The 16,801-nt window shown below is 40.1% G+C and overlaps 1 protein-coding gene across 1 annotated transcript; it reads left to right on the forward strand.

Annotated features, from left to right (window-relative positions):
- Window positions 1-856: 856 nt before the first annotated feature.
- LOC139351804 (protein-glutamine gamma-glutamyltransferase E-like) lies at window positions 857-14,608 on the forward strand. Its single transcript, XM_070993813.1, has 15 exons — window positions 857-900; window positions 2,739-2,909; window positions 3,356-3,610; window positions 3,858-3,976; window positions 4,455-4,583; window positions 5,326-5,503; window positions 7,522-7,657; window positions 9,664-9,773; window positions 10,890-11,005; window positions 11,145-11,271; window positions 11,366-11,589; window positions 12,187-12,361; window positions 12,553-12,716; window positions 13,822-13,955; window positions 14,440-14,608. Exons 1-15 carry the CDS (start codon window positions 876-878, stop codon window positions 14,606-14,608), a joined length of 2,232 nt encoding a protein of 743 aa, XP_070849914.1. The 5' UTR covers window positions 857-875.
- Window positions 14,609-16,801: the final 2,193 nt, after the last annotated feature.

Consider the following 16,801-nt stretch of genomic DNA (forward strand, 5'->3'; position numbering starts at 1 on the left):
GGTGTATCATGACTGATTTTGCAGAACATCTACTGGATTCAAAAGTGACTTTGATTATTTATTCATTTAGTTTTTTTGTCACCTCAGTTGCTCCCCGTCATTTCTGTGTCAAGTAAGTTTCCTCGTCCGTTCAGGATGAGCCAGTTTAGTTAATTTACCACTTTGCGCAATCCACATTCTTCACCCAATCAGCAATTTGCCACCCTGATTCCACAGAACACAATCCAGACATCTGCAAACAAACTGCGTTTACACAGTTTTCTGAAGTGTTCCTGAGCTCATGTGTTAATCTCCTTTCTAAAATCGTGTGTTCACGAGGTGGTGAATCTCGCTCCATCCTTGTTTGCTGAGCCTTTCCAGGACGCCCCTTTCATACCCAATCATGATACTATCACCTGTTGCCAGTCAACCTGTTTACCTGTGGAATGTTCCAAACAGGTGTTTCTGGAGCATTCCATAACTTTCCCAGTCTTTTCTTGCTCCCCTTCCCAACTTGCTGTTTAATTCACAGTGTTTTACACAGCATCCCAACTTCTTAGGGATCAGGGTTGTACAAGCAACAGTGCAGTTTATCCTCTGGACTGCCATGTCTGACTTCCATTTCAGTGCGCAGACCATCATGACATTGTTTATCATCATAAACAATCATAATTGCATAAGCAATGATTTACTAACTGGTAACATAATGTGGGTGGAGGAAGCACCTGCACACATCACAAAGTGAAATTTGGATTTGCATTCGAGGCGGGGTTAGGCTTAACAGATATTTTAAGACCAAACATCGAGTGTCAGTCTCAGTCTGAGTGTTGACTTCTTGCCAGTGTGCATTTTACTGCCCTTACGTCTCCTGTTGGAAGAAAAAAAGTTCTGGAAAGATGACAGTGGAAAGGAAAGAATCCAGTAAGTACACCAGCGATTTTAACCAAAGAATCTGTTTGAATACCTTTGTCATGGTGTCTTGTCCTGTGTGGGTCTCTGCATCCAGTGAGATGCCCAAAGCTGCTTGCATGCACTGTACGTATGTGAGTGAATGAAATGTGTGTGATGCTTGATTACACATGTTTTAACACTGGCATACACCAGTTGCATAGTAGCAATTTTAGGGGATGACACGTACAATTCAGTGAGGACTTCAAACAGTGAATTAAAACATTTTGAAGAATGCTGTTTTGTCACATGGTTCCTGTCACCTTTCCAGTGTTTTAGAAAGCTGTTTTGACAGATCTGCCACTGCTGGGGGGAGATATCTGGCCTTTTGCTGCTCAATGCTCCCCTTTGTTCACCAGTCACTCTCTAATTGCGTTTTGGATGCAGCTGCCAAAAACAACACTGTGAGAGCTGAGAGTGAACTAGTTGCGAACTTTGTCATTTGATGCTGAGCAAAAAGTTAGCAGTAGGTTGTTTATCAAAGCTTGATCACTGAAAACAGCTTCCTGCTGCTGCTGCTGCTGCTGCTGCTGCTGCTGCTGCTGCTGCTGGGACAGGGATGATGACAGCGATGCAACGAAAAGATAACAGGAAATTTGCAGACTGGAAGACCCAAACAGTGAGCAGACAAAGGCTAAAATGCTGAAAAGTCAAGCGATGATGCTCTTTGGGTTCATCACAAAAACATCTTTCACGATGCCTTGTTAGTGTGGAATGTTAATGAGTTGCAGCTTTAATGTTTCCGAAGGTTACAAAGGAACGATGAAAAGCTAAACTAAAACGTAAACGCTCCCTTTGGTCAGAAATCTTGGCACATGTCAGTCTGCCGCCCAGAGAGCTTCATGTGGAAATGAGGATTTTCTTCAGTTTTCATCCCGTCCTGTTGGGTCTTGCCCCATTTACACACACATATTTCTTCACCACATATTCGAACTCACACTGGCATTTACAGTCTGCTGAGTCTGTTTACATATTTGAACTGCCTGCTCCCTGCCCTGTCCTAGTTTCTGCCACCAATGTACTGTAACTTTTAAAGATTAATCGAGGTATCTCCACACCTTCAGGTGAGCTGAGTAAATTCTCACACCTGGCTCAGCACCAGGAGCACTGATCTCAGTGTCTGTCTGTCTGAGAAAGACTTTAATCCACGCGACCGATTGTTTTTCTTTTTTACATTCAAAGGGGCATTAAGTGATCTGTGACTTAGAAACTCATTATGTGCTGACGTAATGCATAATGTACGCAATGATTTTTTTACAGTTCCTCGTGACCACTGTGGCAACCACATAAATTGCACTAAGAATTTTTGATGCATTTCACTCATACAGAAGTTTTGAACATGAAAGAGATGGTCATGCAAACCTTAACAATTACAATTGTTTTCATTGCCATTAATCTGTTGATTATTTTCTTGATTAGTCAATGAGTGGTTTGGTCTGTAAAGAAAATGGTGAAAAATGTCAATCAGTCTTTCCTAAAGCCCAAGAGGACATCCTTAAATGTCTTGTTTTGTCCACAACCCAAAGATATTCATTTTACCATAATAGCTAATTCAGGAGTTGACGCCTAGTGGATCAGTCTTTGCAGCTTTAAAAATTATATTCAATTGATGCAAAAAACAAAATTAAATGATGTACACCATCTTTCTTATTTTCAAAAAAGTGAATAGAAATAAATTAAATTTTACTGCCAGCAAATTGTTCTCTAGAAAACTCCTTCAGTACCTGACAGATATTCAGATACAGATACGGATATTCTGTTCGGGGACTCTGTTAACTTGTTCATGTTTGTATGTTTTTAATGTCTTTCAGTCTATGGTGAAGTGGACCTTCAGTGTAAGATCAACAACACTGAGCACCACACCAGTGAAATCTCAGTGGATGAGCTGATTGTGAGACGAGGCCAACCCTTCAACCTGAGTCTTAAATTGACCCAAGCGTTCAACCCTCAACAACACCCGCTCCACATTGTTGCAGAGACAGGTTGATCTTTCATAAAAATGATTCGTTTTGAATAGTTTTTACAAGGCCAACTAAATATTTAGTCAGCATTGAGTTATGACAGGAAGGTGACATTTAGAACCTTTTTTTTTTTCATTTACATCTTAACATGCCATACAAATAGATACTTTGTGTGAAAACATCAAGTTGCCAAGGGAGCTTGGAGGGAGCCACATCTAGCATTAGCTTAAAGCTAATTTAAAAAATACTTATGTATTTCTCCCTAGCTGTAATGTGTTTTTGAAACATCCTTTTTGATGATACGATATCTTGCTAATTGAGTTTGTTATCCTTACGTTACATTATTATATGAGATATCAAACACTGATTAACTGTAGCTAAAGGCAACTAACGTTAGCTTAACTTAGCAGAGTAGCAGTAACTACTATCAGGCCCCACTGATACAGGGTAACGACTCTTCTCCACAGGAAACTACCCATCTGAAGTCCGGGGGACGATGTCACGTATCAGCATCCCTGATGATGTTAGGTGGTCACCATCAGCAAAGGCAGTGTGGAAGCTGGAGCTTCAAAGTAGCTCCTCCCTGCAAATGGGCCTCTTGAACCTGACCTTTACTCCACCGGCTGATGCCCCCGTGGGGCAGTACATCCTGCGTGCCAAACACAGGGATGAGGAAATGACTGTGGCAGACCTTGTGGTGCTCTTCAACCCCTGGTGTCCTGGTAGGTCTATCTATCTATCTATCTATCTATCTATCTATCTATCTATCTATCTATCTATCTATCTATCTATCTATCTATCTATCTATCACTGTGTACTTTTACTTTTGTAAGATTTTGAATATAGAACTTTTACTTAAGTAAAGTGACTGTACATCTTCACCAACTAATCAATCTTCCTATCATCCGTCCGCCTGTCTGTTTGTCTCTCTGCCTGTCTGTCGTCTGCATCAATTCACTGTCTCTGTAGATGACTGGGTGTATCTGGCTGATGAGGACGAAAAACAGGAGTATGTGATGAATGAACAGGGAAAAATCTTCAAAGGAAGTGGAAACTATATCTCCTCTATGAGCTGGGACTATGGACAGGTACTGTGCAGGAATGTATTGTGGAAAAAACTCAATGATTTGCAAAGTTCCCATCTGACCCTTCAAATGTAGCTACTGTCATCATGTGGCGCTTGTCCATTACTACAAAATACAGTTTGGCAAAGACATTAATACACACACCCACAGGGACTGAAATCAGACACTTTCAATAGGTAATCCAGAACAACAAGTAGTTGAAAATAGCATGATTACTCTTTAGTTGTTCAGTTTTAAATTCTTGTATTTTAGAATCTGAATTTGACCTGGCCAATTTGAGTGACCAAATTTTGTCACTTTGAATTTAAATACATTTTACATTTTACTATTATTTGCCAAGTATGAATACAGCTACTGCAATGTACAGTCAATAGCAGTTGATGTCTCTTTGAAAGTTTAAATACTATTCCCATCTGCAGATAAATGCTACTGTGTTGCTATGAATAAAACTAAATTTATCTTCAATTTTTCCTGTTTCCAGTTTGAGTTCAATATGGTGGACATTTGTATGAAGATGTTGGACCTCAACCACAAACACAAAGCTGACCCAGCTGATGATGTTTCTGCTCGCTGTAACCCCATCTACGTGAGCCGCGTGATCAGCGCCATGGTAGGACGTGTTCTGTGTGGTTTTTAAAGATACATCCATAAAACTTTTAGAGCAACAATGCTGTGTCGCAAAGACATTTATTGGATGACATTTTGACCCAAATCCAGCAATGATGTGATGCCATGTGATACCATTTTTTGACCTGCACACCATTTGGGTGTTCAGTGTTCTGAAAATGTCAGCATGCTAACACAATAAACTAAGATGGTAGGCATGGAACATTATACCTATTTTACATTTAGAATGTTAGCATTGTCATTGTAAGCATGTTAGCATGCTGACATGAGTGTTTAGCTCTTCTTTTGGTTTTGTGCAGTTCCACATATTGATAGTTAATGGTAGAATTGTTTTGTTAATGTTTGCAATGTGCCAGTAAAGACGTGAAGAAGACGAGAGCCGATGTAGATGATGTAGATCTAAAAAAATGTTTCTGACGTGAAAGAGTCTGTGGACCATCCTTTGGAGGGAAAATCTTACAAGGAGTCCAAATCTGACAGAATAATATGGAGCTCATAAAGTGCCACGAAAAAAACAAACAAAACAAAACTATATCGTGCGCACAAGATACTAAATTGAGCGCACAAGATACTAAAACATGTACACGAGATATTAAATCAAGCACACGGAATACTAAAACGTGCGCATGAGATGCTAAAACACGCGTACTCTGTAGAATAGAGTTGCAATTTTGAGAAAAAAATTATGGGAATGAGGATTTTCCTGTATGTCTGTCTTCCTCCAGATCAACTGTCAGGATGATTACGGTGTGTTGGAGGGACGATGGAGTACTCCATATAGCGGCGGCAAGGCACCCTCTCACTGGAGTGGCAGTCATGAAATCCTTAAACAGTGGTACAGAGGAGACTGCCGCCCAGTCAAGTATGGCCAGTGCTGGGTGTTCGCTGGTGTGATGTGCTCAGGTAACAATGTCTGGAAAGATAAATATTAGTTCTGAAATAATTACTCAAATACTCTATTTGTCACTTCTCACAAACTTAACTGGCAACATTTTGATACTCGATTAATTATTTAATTAAGCCATTTATTCAGGAAACAATCAAACATTGGTTGTTACCAGCTTCTCAGATATGAAGATTTGCCACTTTTCTCAGTTTTTTATGATTGTAAGCTGAATGTATTTGGGTTTGGGATTGTTTGGGCAACACTTGGGTAGTGTAATGGACAGTTTTCTCTATTTCTCTTGCTAACATTTTATAAACTAAACAATATATCAATGAATAAAAAAAAACTATTTAACATACTAATTATCTTTAGCAGCAGCCCCAACAAAAAATATGCTGCTTCTCAACTTTAATTTGATTGGTTGAAAATAAATACTGTCTATAACTAATTGACTAAAATGAGTAAAATAAGTAAGAATGCTAATGCCAATGTACATTCCCTTGTTATATGTTGTGCTATGACTAGGAGTAGAGCACTACAACACTGAAACATATTTTTCACATCTTATGACAAGACCTCATGTTGACATTGATCGCATGACTCTTGGAGTAAGTTTGGAGTAGCTTCAGTCTGTTAATAACAGTCACCTCCCTTGTATGTGTGTGTATATATATAAAGTTCATTTGAATAGCTGCTGAGTGTTAATGGCTTCCAGTAGGAGCTGCAGAATGGCATGGCAAGGCAAGGTAAATTTATTTGTATAGCACAATTCATACACCAGGCAATTCAAAGTGCTTTACAGAAGCATGCAAATACATTAAAATCATACATGTCAAAGAAAGAGAGAAATAAAGAAAGAAATTAGAAGAGAATATAAAAATAAAAATAAAATACATTTAGAGGAAAATTAAAAACAGAAGCCACTAAAAGACAATAAATTGGGATTTAAAATGATTAAAATCATTGAGCAGACATATTTACTTTAAGTAAAAGCTGTAGCAAATAATAATGTTTTCAACCCTGATTTAAATGAACTGACAGTTGGTGCAGACCTCAGGTGTGCAGGGAGAATGTTCCACAGGTGAGGAGCATAATAACTGAAAGCTGCCTCACTTTGTTTGGTTCTGATTCTTGGAACACACAATAGTTCTGTCCCTGATGACCTGAGGGGTCTGAATACTTCATATGGAGTCAATAAATCTAGAATATATTTTGGTCCTAGACCATTTAATGCTTTGTAGACCAACAGTAAGATTTTCAAGTCTATTCTTTGACTCACAGGAAGCCAATGTAGTGATCTGAGGACTGGTGTGGTATGGTCCATTTTTCTGCTGTTTGTAAGGACCCATGCAGCAGCATTTTGGATCAGCTGTAATTGCCTAATTGTTTTTTTGTTTAGGCCAGTAAGGACTCCATTGCAATAGTCCAACCTAATGAAAATGAATGCATGAACAAGTTTTTCCACATCTTCTTTGGACAGACATCCCTTAATTCTGGTTATATTTTTCAAGTGGTAGTAGGCTGATTTGGTAATGAGCTTTAAATGGTTGTTAAAGTTCAGGTCAGAATCGATAATTACACCAAGATTTCTGGCTTTATTTGTTGTTGTCAGTGACATGGAGTTAAGTTGAGCACTGATCTTTGACCTTTCATTTTTGGGGCCAAATACAATCACTTCTGTCTTATCTGCATTAAGCAAAAGAAAATTCTGGCACATCCACTCACTGATTTGATGAATACACTCACTCAGTGAAAGTAGGGACTGTAGTCATGTGATGACAGAAATATAAAGTTGTGTATCATCTGCATAAGTATGATAAGAAATATTATGATGCTCCATAATCTGAGCTTGGTGTAACATGTAGATATTGAAAAGAAGTTGTCCGAGAATGGACCCTTGTGGCACCCCACACATCATCTTTTTTTGTTCAGACACATGCTCACCAATTGACACAAAGTAGCCTCTATCTTGTAAATAGGATTTGAACCAGTGTAGTACAGTGCCAGTAAGTCCAACCCACTTTCTTGGTTCCAGTGATGCGCCTGCTGGGCGTCCCCTGCCGCGTGGTCACCAACTTCATGTCAGCCCACGACACCAACAGGAATCTGATCGTTGATGTGTACCACGCTGACTACGGCGTCAGAGAGAAACCATCCCATGACAGTGTTTGGTGAGAGGCTACAATTTCTTATTTTGTCAATGCACAGATGGCGAGGCGCAGACAGCGTGAGCTTCAAGGCAGGTTTTCAGCTAACGTACCTTCACAGAATGTTTCCGGTTTCCTTATGCTCAACGTGACCTCATGTGACCAATATATCACCATGATATCGTATCTACTAAACAGCACAGTCACCTTTCACCATTACATCACATTATCATAACAGATGCACCAGCCAAACGTGGGTGAATTCAATCAACCCAGCCTGAGTGGCGGGTACGCAAAGGGGGCATTGAACAAACGACTTAATCTTACCATGATAACGTCCACTCAAGCATCAGCGGCATAGTCAGACTGGCCACTGTGGGTTGGTTGCTCTGTCTTTACCGCCGTTACCAGTCAATCATCTGAGTAGAGTGAGCCTGAAGGCAGCAGAGTGTGTATTAAATATTGTTTTCTGATATCAGAGTATGACGTTTTTGTGTGCTGCACACTTAATAGTGATAACTTGTTTGGGTGTGATGACCTTAAAGAGAATCCTCACACCCAAACAATCACATTAATATGTATCAAGTAAATTGGAAAGCAACAATTGAAAATGTGCTTTCAAGCCAATTATGTAACTGCAGTAATCACTGAGAGGTTGGCTTGTTTTTTAGCTTGAGATTGTGTCTCATCATGCCGCTTTATTCTGATCTTACCTTATGAAACCTGGCTACACATTTCCCTCAGGGACACTGGCATAGTGCTCTGGCTTATTTTTATTTTTTCATATCACATCACGAAGTTCTGAGTTTGTTCAGTTTGATGTTAAAAGACTGTTACAGTCCTGACTTAAAATGATGGACAACCATGAGAGAACTAATACTTTTGAGGGGGGAAGATGTTGTATTAGTTAAGCCATGGTGGGGATGATGAGCAGTGAGAGCGAAGAAAAAAATGAGCTGAAAGGCACTAAAACATTCCATTAAGCTCTGGTAATAATTCTGCCAACAAATGGTGCCAAGGTTTGAACTTGCTGACACTTTAATTCCTCAGTTTGGCACAGTGCGGTAAATCCCTGTGGGTGTCTAATGTACATTCCAGATGAATGCTGCACCTTGGAGGTAACCAAAAAAAAACGCTATCTGATGAAAACAACAACAACAACAACAAACAAACCGGAGAAGTATGCCGGTGTCCCTGCAGGAAATGTGTCACTAGAATGAAGAGGCGCCATGAGACACAAGCCAAAAATCAAGCCAGCATGTCAGTACTTGTTGCAGCTACAATCCCCTGTGGTTTTCCACAGTACTTAATGTGCACATTAATATCATTTGGGTGCGGTGATTCTCTTTAAGTCATTACACCCAAGAGCTTTTGATCTGCCAATAATGAAAGTTATTACTGCCCATTATGGTGAAGGGTTTAAATGTCCAAGTTTCTTTAAATACTATTTCTGGTACTATGACATGTCACAATACACGTATAGTCTGTTATCAGAAAACAGCGTTTGTAAAATATCATTCCAGACTTTCAAATTTTTACAATGCGATTGATATTTCAAAGTATTCATAACATTGGAGTTCAAAATGACTCCAGCTTGTGCTGCTGGACCTTTATGGAACCAGTCCAGAATGTGGTCTCATTTCTTATTGTTACTTCATTGGATGTTTGACCTTCACTGTGCACAATGATGCATGTGCAGTTTGACACCAGGAGCCTGGTTTCAGATTCATCTGCTGATTCTGTGCTTACCTTAAATCTGAGTTTAACGTGTGCATGTAGGGGCACGATGTTGTGATATCACAAATCAAAAGCCAATCGCAGACCAATATGGAACTCATTTTATATGTTTTACAGCTCTTTAAAGAATATTCTAGAGGCGCTGTAGTGTCTATATTGTGTTCAACCTAAAAATATTCCAGAGCCAGAAGAAGTGACGGATGGTGTGTTGAATCATTTGGAGGTGATACAGAAGTAGATAATTTCTGTGTCAGTGTGCTGTCGCAGAGTCTGAACGTCGTGTTGTGTTTCAGGAACTTCCATGTGTGGGTGGAGTGCTGGATGAGGCGGCCAGACCTGGCAAGAGATGGCAAGTATGACGGCTGGCAAGTTCTGGATCCAACGCCACAGGAGAAGAGTGATGGTACAGACTCTTGTTTATCTCTTTAACTTTAACTGGGACGCTTGTTCTTCCCTGCTCTGATGGCCTTGTTGCTTGTCCTAATTGTACATGCCGACCTCTTTCTACTCTCAGATTTTATTGAGAGTGTTGCACAATAATTCTAAAAAAGAAGAACCTATATAAAATAAGTTTTTTTTTTTTTTTTTTTGCTAAACCTTCAAACATGGTTTGCTTCCACAGAAGTTTTAGCTGCAGTGTGCGTTGAAATATTCTGGAATATGAACCACTTCAACTCACATTGAAGCTTAAATACTGATGCTTTTGCTATTCTTAGAGCCATGCAAAAAATGTTTTACATATGTTAAAACTGCTCTGATTAAGGTTTGTCCTGAGAGAAAACGACATCTGAAGGAAAGTAAACAATCCCACAGAAACACGTCAGCGCTCATCAGGTGACTTGTGTTGAACTGCTGAACGTTCGCTGCTGAGTGGGGTGCACGAATGTGCTCAGAGGGTTTCATGGTAATCTGCCTCACAGATCAAAGGGCTGCTCGATTATGGCAGAAATCATAATCACGATTATTTTGGTGGATACAATTCAACAGCGTTACTCACTGACTTTGGAAAGATTGTGGATGACGAAAACATAGTTTGACTATAGATTTCCTTGACATTTAGATTGAAGTAAAAAAAAAATCTATGTAATTAATATGAATACTTATTTAATATACTATGGATGTTATAATGCTGTCCTTATTTGGTGTAGGAAATGTGAGAAAGGACTGCTGAAATGTGACTCTTGTCCTTTTTGGCCTCCCCAGTCACTGTTAGCCTACTTTGACCTGATGGTGCAACAAGATCAGGAATCATTAAAAACATGAGCTTTAATCCTGTCAGGGCATGAATCCTCTCATGAATACACCCAACAAATCACTTGTATACCTGGTTAGTGGTTTCATCATCATTCTGAATGCAGCCGCCGAATTTCACCAGATTTTTGAATGTTTCTTTAAAATTGTATGACGTGTATATACATGATGTGGCTTTAAGTCACATTACGTAACAAATCAGGATGAAAACTAGTCTGTGGAGGTTTCCCACTCCAGCTCATGGTTATAATGGTCTCTCCTCCTGCAGGGATTTACTGCTGTGGTCCGGCCCCGGTCAAAGCCATCCGGGATGGACAAACAGACCTCAAATATGACATCCCATTTGTCTTCGCTGAGGTCAACGCCGACTGCATTGACTGGCTGGTCAGTGAGCGCAGCTCCAGCCTAACCTCATCCACATAACATCCAGTGAAAGATGAAGCAAATCTGAGCTTCAGAAAGGGTTTATTCCTGATTTTATTTAACAAAATGTTTCTTTTTGTTGTTTCTTCTCATCTGTCAGGTCAAAGCTGATGGCTCGATGGTGAAAATCAGTTCTGACACTAAAAAAGTCGGTCAGAATATCTCCACCAAGTCCATCAACTCCACAAGGCGGCTGGACATCACCGACACCTACAAACACAGAGAAGGTGAGTCCACCTGAGGAACAGGTCGCAGAGACTTCAGATGTTCAGGCTCTACAGCAGTGGCTCTGGAAACTGACTGAATCATGAACCTTTACAGGGTCAGACATGGAGAGGTTGGTCTTCAAATACGCCTGCACCGGAGACTACTCCTATGTTGGCGAGGTAGAAGAGGCTGAAGATGACGTTGACGATGAAGAGATGGAGGAGACGGTGGAGAGTGGAGAGACGAACGGGGGAGACCATGAGACCACAGAGAGTACAGATGAAGTAACCCCAGAAAACATCCCTCCACCGCCTGAAGTGTCCATACGATTTGAAGAGGTACATCACAGAAACTACACTCCCAAAGTTCCCTGTAGAGTTACTGAAGAGGATTTTTGTCTTTTATTAAAGTTGTTTTGAAATAAGACTCGGTTCGTCTGAGGGTTTAAGATCATGAGCACAAATCGCATTGTCTCTGGTTCAAGTCCCGCTGGGAAATTTTCTTGCTGCTATATTTACAGCCACGTCTTTATTGTCAGTTTTCTTGTAAAGGCACAAATTTAACCTTTGAAAATATCAAATTTGGTTCTTTTGTTCCCGCCATGTTGTGAATTGGTCACACCCCATCCGTCACAGGAAACAGACTGGAGCACATTAAGAAGAATAAACAAAACAAAAACGACAGGATGCAGATAATGAAGCCGACATATATCAGGTCAAGTTCCTGAATAGTTCAGCAATGTTTGCCCTGAAGTTCTTTCAAAAAGAGAACCCGAAAAAGGAATGCATTTCTGGACCTTAAAACAGGATGTTGGCATCAATGTTTGTGGTGCAGTAGCTGTCTGGATAAACAATTCTATTATTGATTTTCTTAAGCAAGTAAATATTGTTTATAGTACTGAATTTCACAGGATTTCTCATTGCTTGATGCCACAGGTGACCAAACCGGTGAACGGCAAGGATGTGAGCCTGAAGCTGGAGCTGCACAGCAGGAGCAGCGTTGCCAGGCCGCTGTCCGTCAACATCAGCATCCAAGCCATGAACTACAACGGCTCACCAGCTGCAAACATCCAGTCTCATGTGAAGGAGGAGACACTGCAGCCTGAGAAAGGTGACTCCTCTTCTGTGGATGTTTCTGGACAGATATGTTGCTGTTGAATTGATATCAGAGGGCGGGCAAATAAAACTGAAACTGTCTGCATGTGTGGGCACCACGAGATTTAGATGATCAAATATTGTATGTTTTTATGCAATTTGTTGTTAACTGAGTTAAAATCCCTTCTCTTCCACTGCCTCTTGAAGATCTGTCCATCCCAATCCTGGTCCCATACTCAGCCTACCAGAAACACATGTTGCACTGTGATTTCATGAAGGTGTCTGCCATAATCACAGACAAACAGAAGCCAGACAACATATACCTGGCTGAGGATGACGTTATCCTGCAGGACCCTCCCATCTCAGTCACCGTCAGTAAAAAAAACCTCTGTCTGTCTGTCTGTCTGTCTGTCTGTCTGTCTGTCTGTCTGTCTGTCTGTCTGTCTGTCATCTGTCCAGCTGTCTGTCACATTAGCTGACAGACACGCTAAATGCTAATTTAATGCTCCTTGGCAATGCTAACATGTTGATAGCATCTTAGCTATCTAGGATGCGAACAAATCTGAGCCACCACTGGCCCTAAACACAAAGCACATCAGTTGATAAAAAGTTAGAGGATCATCAAAGTTATTCCAGTTCCATTTCAGCTCATCGCATGAGAATTTACTACTTACTGACCTACTTGTGCTGCAGGATTAGAGGTTAGGGATCACCAAAGCACTGAAAACATAGATATTTGTATGAAGTGTCATGGCAATCCACAAATGTCAGCCTGCTTAGGGGCTTCATCCTCTGGAGACCATGAATGTCTACGCAAACTTACATGACAATCCACTGAAAGGCTGAGATATCTCAGTCTGTAAGTGGTGGATGTTGTCATCTGTAGAGCTGCGAGCTGTAAATTGGACTCGCTGGCTGTTCACAATCAGTCACATGGTTTTTACTGCTCCTCATCCATCAATGCGCAATTTATCTTTAACAGTAGATCTAAATAAGAGGTTTTCATTGGTGTTAATTAAACGGTTAAACCCCTGAGACCTACTTTTGCAGACAAAGCTGGAAAGAATATAAAGTTGGCTGAAATAGATCAGCCGTGTTTGAGAAAAGTCCACAGTTTATCCACCATCTTCCATCACTGCCTGCAACAAAATCAACAACAAAGAATCTTGTATTTTATTACAATGTTCTTGAAGTTGTTTTTCGCTGGCTTTGTTGATGTCAGAAATTCCTGCTCTTTAGCTCCTGAAGCTCCACGAAGTTAAACTGGGGCAAACATCTCATGCACTTTTGGATTATGGGCCCTTTTTTTCTGTGTTGTGTGGTTAAAGCTTCAGACAGTATATTTCAAGTGTTGCTGTTATGAAGCTGCGTTTGGTGAAGGAGCGATGCAGTTTCTTGTTTCCTCCGTTTTTCTCTCTTGATGCATGATGGGTAATGCTGTTTCAGCAGGTCAACAGAAATGTGCGTGTGTTGCAGGTGTTCGGTACGGTCAGACTGAACTGTAAGTCAAACGGGGAAGTGGTTTTCAAGAACCCGGTCAACAAGACGCTGAAGAACTGCACCATGACTTTCTCAGGAAGTGGCCTGTTTAGAGACTACACGGAATTCCAGTGAGTGTGTGTGTGTGTGTGTGTGTGTGTGTGTGTGTGTGTGTGTGTGTGTGTGTGTGTGTGTGTGAGTTTATACTTGTTTGTCTATATTTGTGGGGTCCCAGCACTGGAGGCCCACTCATGGTGCCGGATCCATCAACTTTGTAGGGACAAAACACAAGTCTCCGTAACGGAATTGTTAAATTTTAGGGTGAAACCTTGGGTTATGGTGAGGGCTGTTTAGGGTTCGTCAAGTAGTGATTATGATTTAATCTAAATTAGCAACAGTCATGAATCTGAGGCAGCATTTCAGATTTTCAGCTTTAACAGTTTTTGAGACTTGGTGCTACAGATGCATTCTAGTTGGCACCAAATGGATTTCGTGGGTTGATACCTTTATTGTGATGCTGAGATGTTTTGCTGCACATTGCGTAAATTGAAAGTGGAGTTGCCAATCCAAACTCTGGACAGCTGGTTTTCTTACTGCTCTTTGTGTTCCCCACAGGATTCCAGACATAAAGCCCAACAGCCGAACACGTGTCAAATTCAGCTTTTTTCCCTACAAGGCGGGAAAGAAGACTCTAATGATCGACTTCGACTGCTCCACCTTCAGAGACATGAAGAGCAGCTGCACTGTCAATGTCAAGCCATCACTCTTCAGTGTCTTTTACTAAGAGTCACATATACAAAGTGTCAGAGTTATGACTCTTTATGACGCATATATTTCTGAATTTTTACAGCTTTTGATGTATGAAGACATCTTTGGTAGGGTGGGTCAGCATGCGTGAGGTACCTTTTACAGGATGTAAGATACAGTCTTTGGTGCTACATTCAAGGAACTATTTACTTTCTGTTATTACGTCTGCATCTGCAGGTGTGGTTTTCTTTCTTACTGGTTGAAAGCTTCTTTTATTAGTTGTTTTCATAAGAAAGAGCTTAAACTTGTTGATATCAATCAAATCTGGGTGCAGATTGAGTAAAGATAGCCTAGGACTAGCAAAATATCATTCTGAATGAAAAGCTGATGAGAAAGAGGTAACAAAACGTATATATACCATTCGTCCATCTCTCAGTACTCTCTGATTTCAGAGTGTGGCACAGAGCCTCAAGCTGATTCTTTCATCCTGAAAAAGTTGATATTTAATACAAAAAGGCTCATTAATTTCCTCAACCAGCTGGAGCTCATAGATTAAAAAAAAAAGGATTTTTATCAGTTTATTAAATTTTCAGATTTCTGTTAATCATCTCAATGTGAATAATCAGCTGGGGAAGTTTGGTGGTGATATCTTGCATTACATGACATGTTTTACTGTAGTGTCTCCCTTTGAGGTGTGCGTTAGACACCAGCAGACACTGAATGTTGAGGCTGATACTGATCACTGTCATAGATGGTTTCCAGAATCACAAGTGAGGATCCTTCACGTTTGCTTACCAAAGACATGCGTTAGCAGCAGGGTGTTTTACACTTGAACACCATCATTTTTCTTAACAAAGACTCAACTGTAAGCTCGTCCGCTGCAGTGATTTCCAGATGACTGTAGAAGTGTAGATCTGACGACATCTAGAAACGTTTTATATGCACTTTTTTGGCCCTGTGTACTTTCATAAAAGAATATGTCATAAAGATGTATTGCAGTGCATTAAGACTGGCAGTGACATTTCAGGTTCAAACTCTTATCTGTTTCATAACAGAAGAATGCAGCTAAACCTGATGCACACACATACAACTCTTTTCTCAATCACGAGGGACATTCGGGGTCCGGTTAAACCTGAAGTCCTTTAAACTCAGCTTTAACGGCATTAAAAAAAATCAATCCATTAATTCTCTATACATGCTATTCCTGTTCCTGGGAGGAATAAGCATCTAAGTATGTGTCATTGTGAGCTCCTGCCCTCAAAGAGTCACATGTCTAAAGTTTAAGTCTTTCTAAAAAACAGAATAAATCTTTTGTATATTAATATCTTCACCTTGCAGTGACTGAAGTAAAATTTCCTGCTGTGACATAAATGCAGTCTTTGGAGCTGAGCGAGCTGGTGGAAAGTGTCCCCTTGTGGCTAAACAAAATAAGACAGCTGGACTGTATCATTATTTGCACTGTTTTATTGAATGTCTCAACAATGCACTACAAATAAAATGTTTACTGAAAACCCTGTGTCCTTTGTGTGTGTTAACAGTGATGCTCTTTCTGTATTCACACTATGTAATAATAAGAAATGTCTCGCTTTATACTTGACCAGTGGTTCCCTTGGTCAAGGGATAAGAATGCTAAAAGAGATTTCTTTAACATAATATTATGTTCATTTACACAGATCTTTCACTGTCTTTTACCCCCTCTATAAATCCTTAAATGAAACAATCCCAAATAGCTCTTTGGTTTAACTGCTCACAAATCATATGCACACTAAAACCTGTGATGAAGGTCCACATAAATCTGATAAAGGCTGACACAAATCTAAAGTCCCTGATGAGGAAAATAAAACCTATACATGCATATTGGAGATACAGTGTTTTGGATTTTAGGGAAACATACATGTAGAGGTACTTTAAAGTCAAAATTAATTACATGAGAGAAACTGATTTTTATAGCACATTTCAAACACAGAGGCAAGTCAAAGTGCTTTACACAAGGCAAAAATCTATTAGAGGAACAGTTAAAAGCACAATAAAGAAACTCATTAAATAAACACAGCAAAATATGCAAAAATAATAGACAAAATGCAGTTTTAGTGCAGTCAAGTTGCCGTAATTTTAATAAAAGACAAAATCGCAGGAGAGAAATCTATCAAAGGCAGGATGAAGCAGCAGTTTTTGCTCCAGACTTGAACAAACTGTAACATCGCGAGATTTGCCTCTAAACATCTGTTAT

This window comes from Chaetodon trifascialis, chromosome 3, assembly GCF_039877785.1.
Source record: "Chaetodon trifascialis isolate fChaTrf1 chromosome 3, fChaTrf1.hap1, whole genome shotgun sequence".
Classification (NCBI taxonomy): domain Eukaryota; kingdom Metazoa; phylum Chordata; class Actinopteri; order Chaetodontiformes; family Chaetodontidae; genus Chaetodon; species Chaetodon trifascialis.

Excerpts from the sequence above, each read along its gene's own strand:
- LOC139351804 (XM_070993813.1), top strand. The coding sequence starts at position 876 with ATGACAGTGGAAAGGAAAGAATCCA. Across the intron at positions 3,611-3,857 it reads CTTCAACCCCTGGTGTCCTG|ATGACTGGGTGTATCTGGCT; the intron begins GTAGGTCTATCT and ends CTGTCTCTGTAG. Across the intron at positions 11,272-11,365 it reads CACCTACAAACACAGAGAAG|GGTCAGACATGGAGAGGTTG; the intron begins GTGAGTCCACCT and ends GAACCTTTACAG.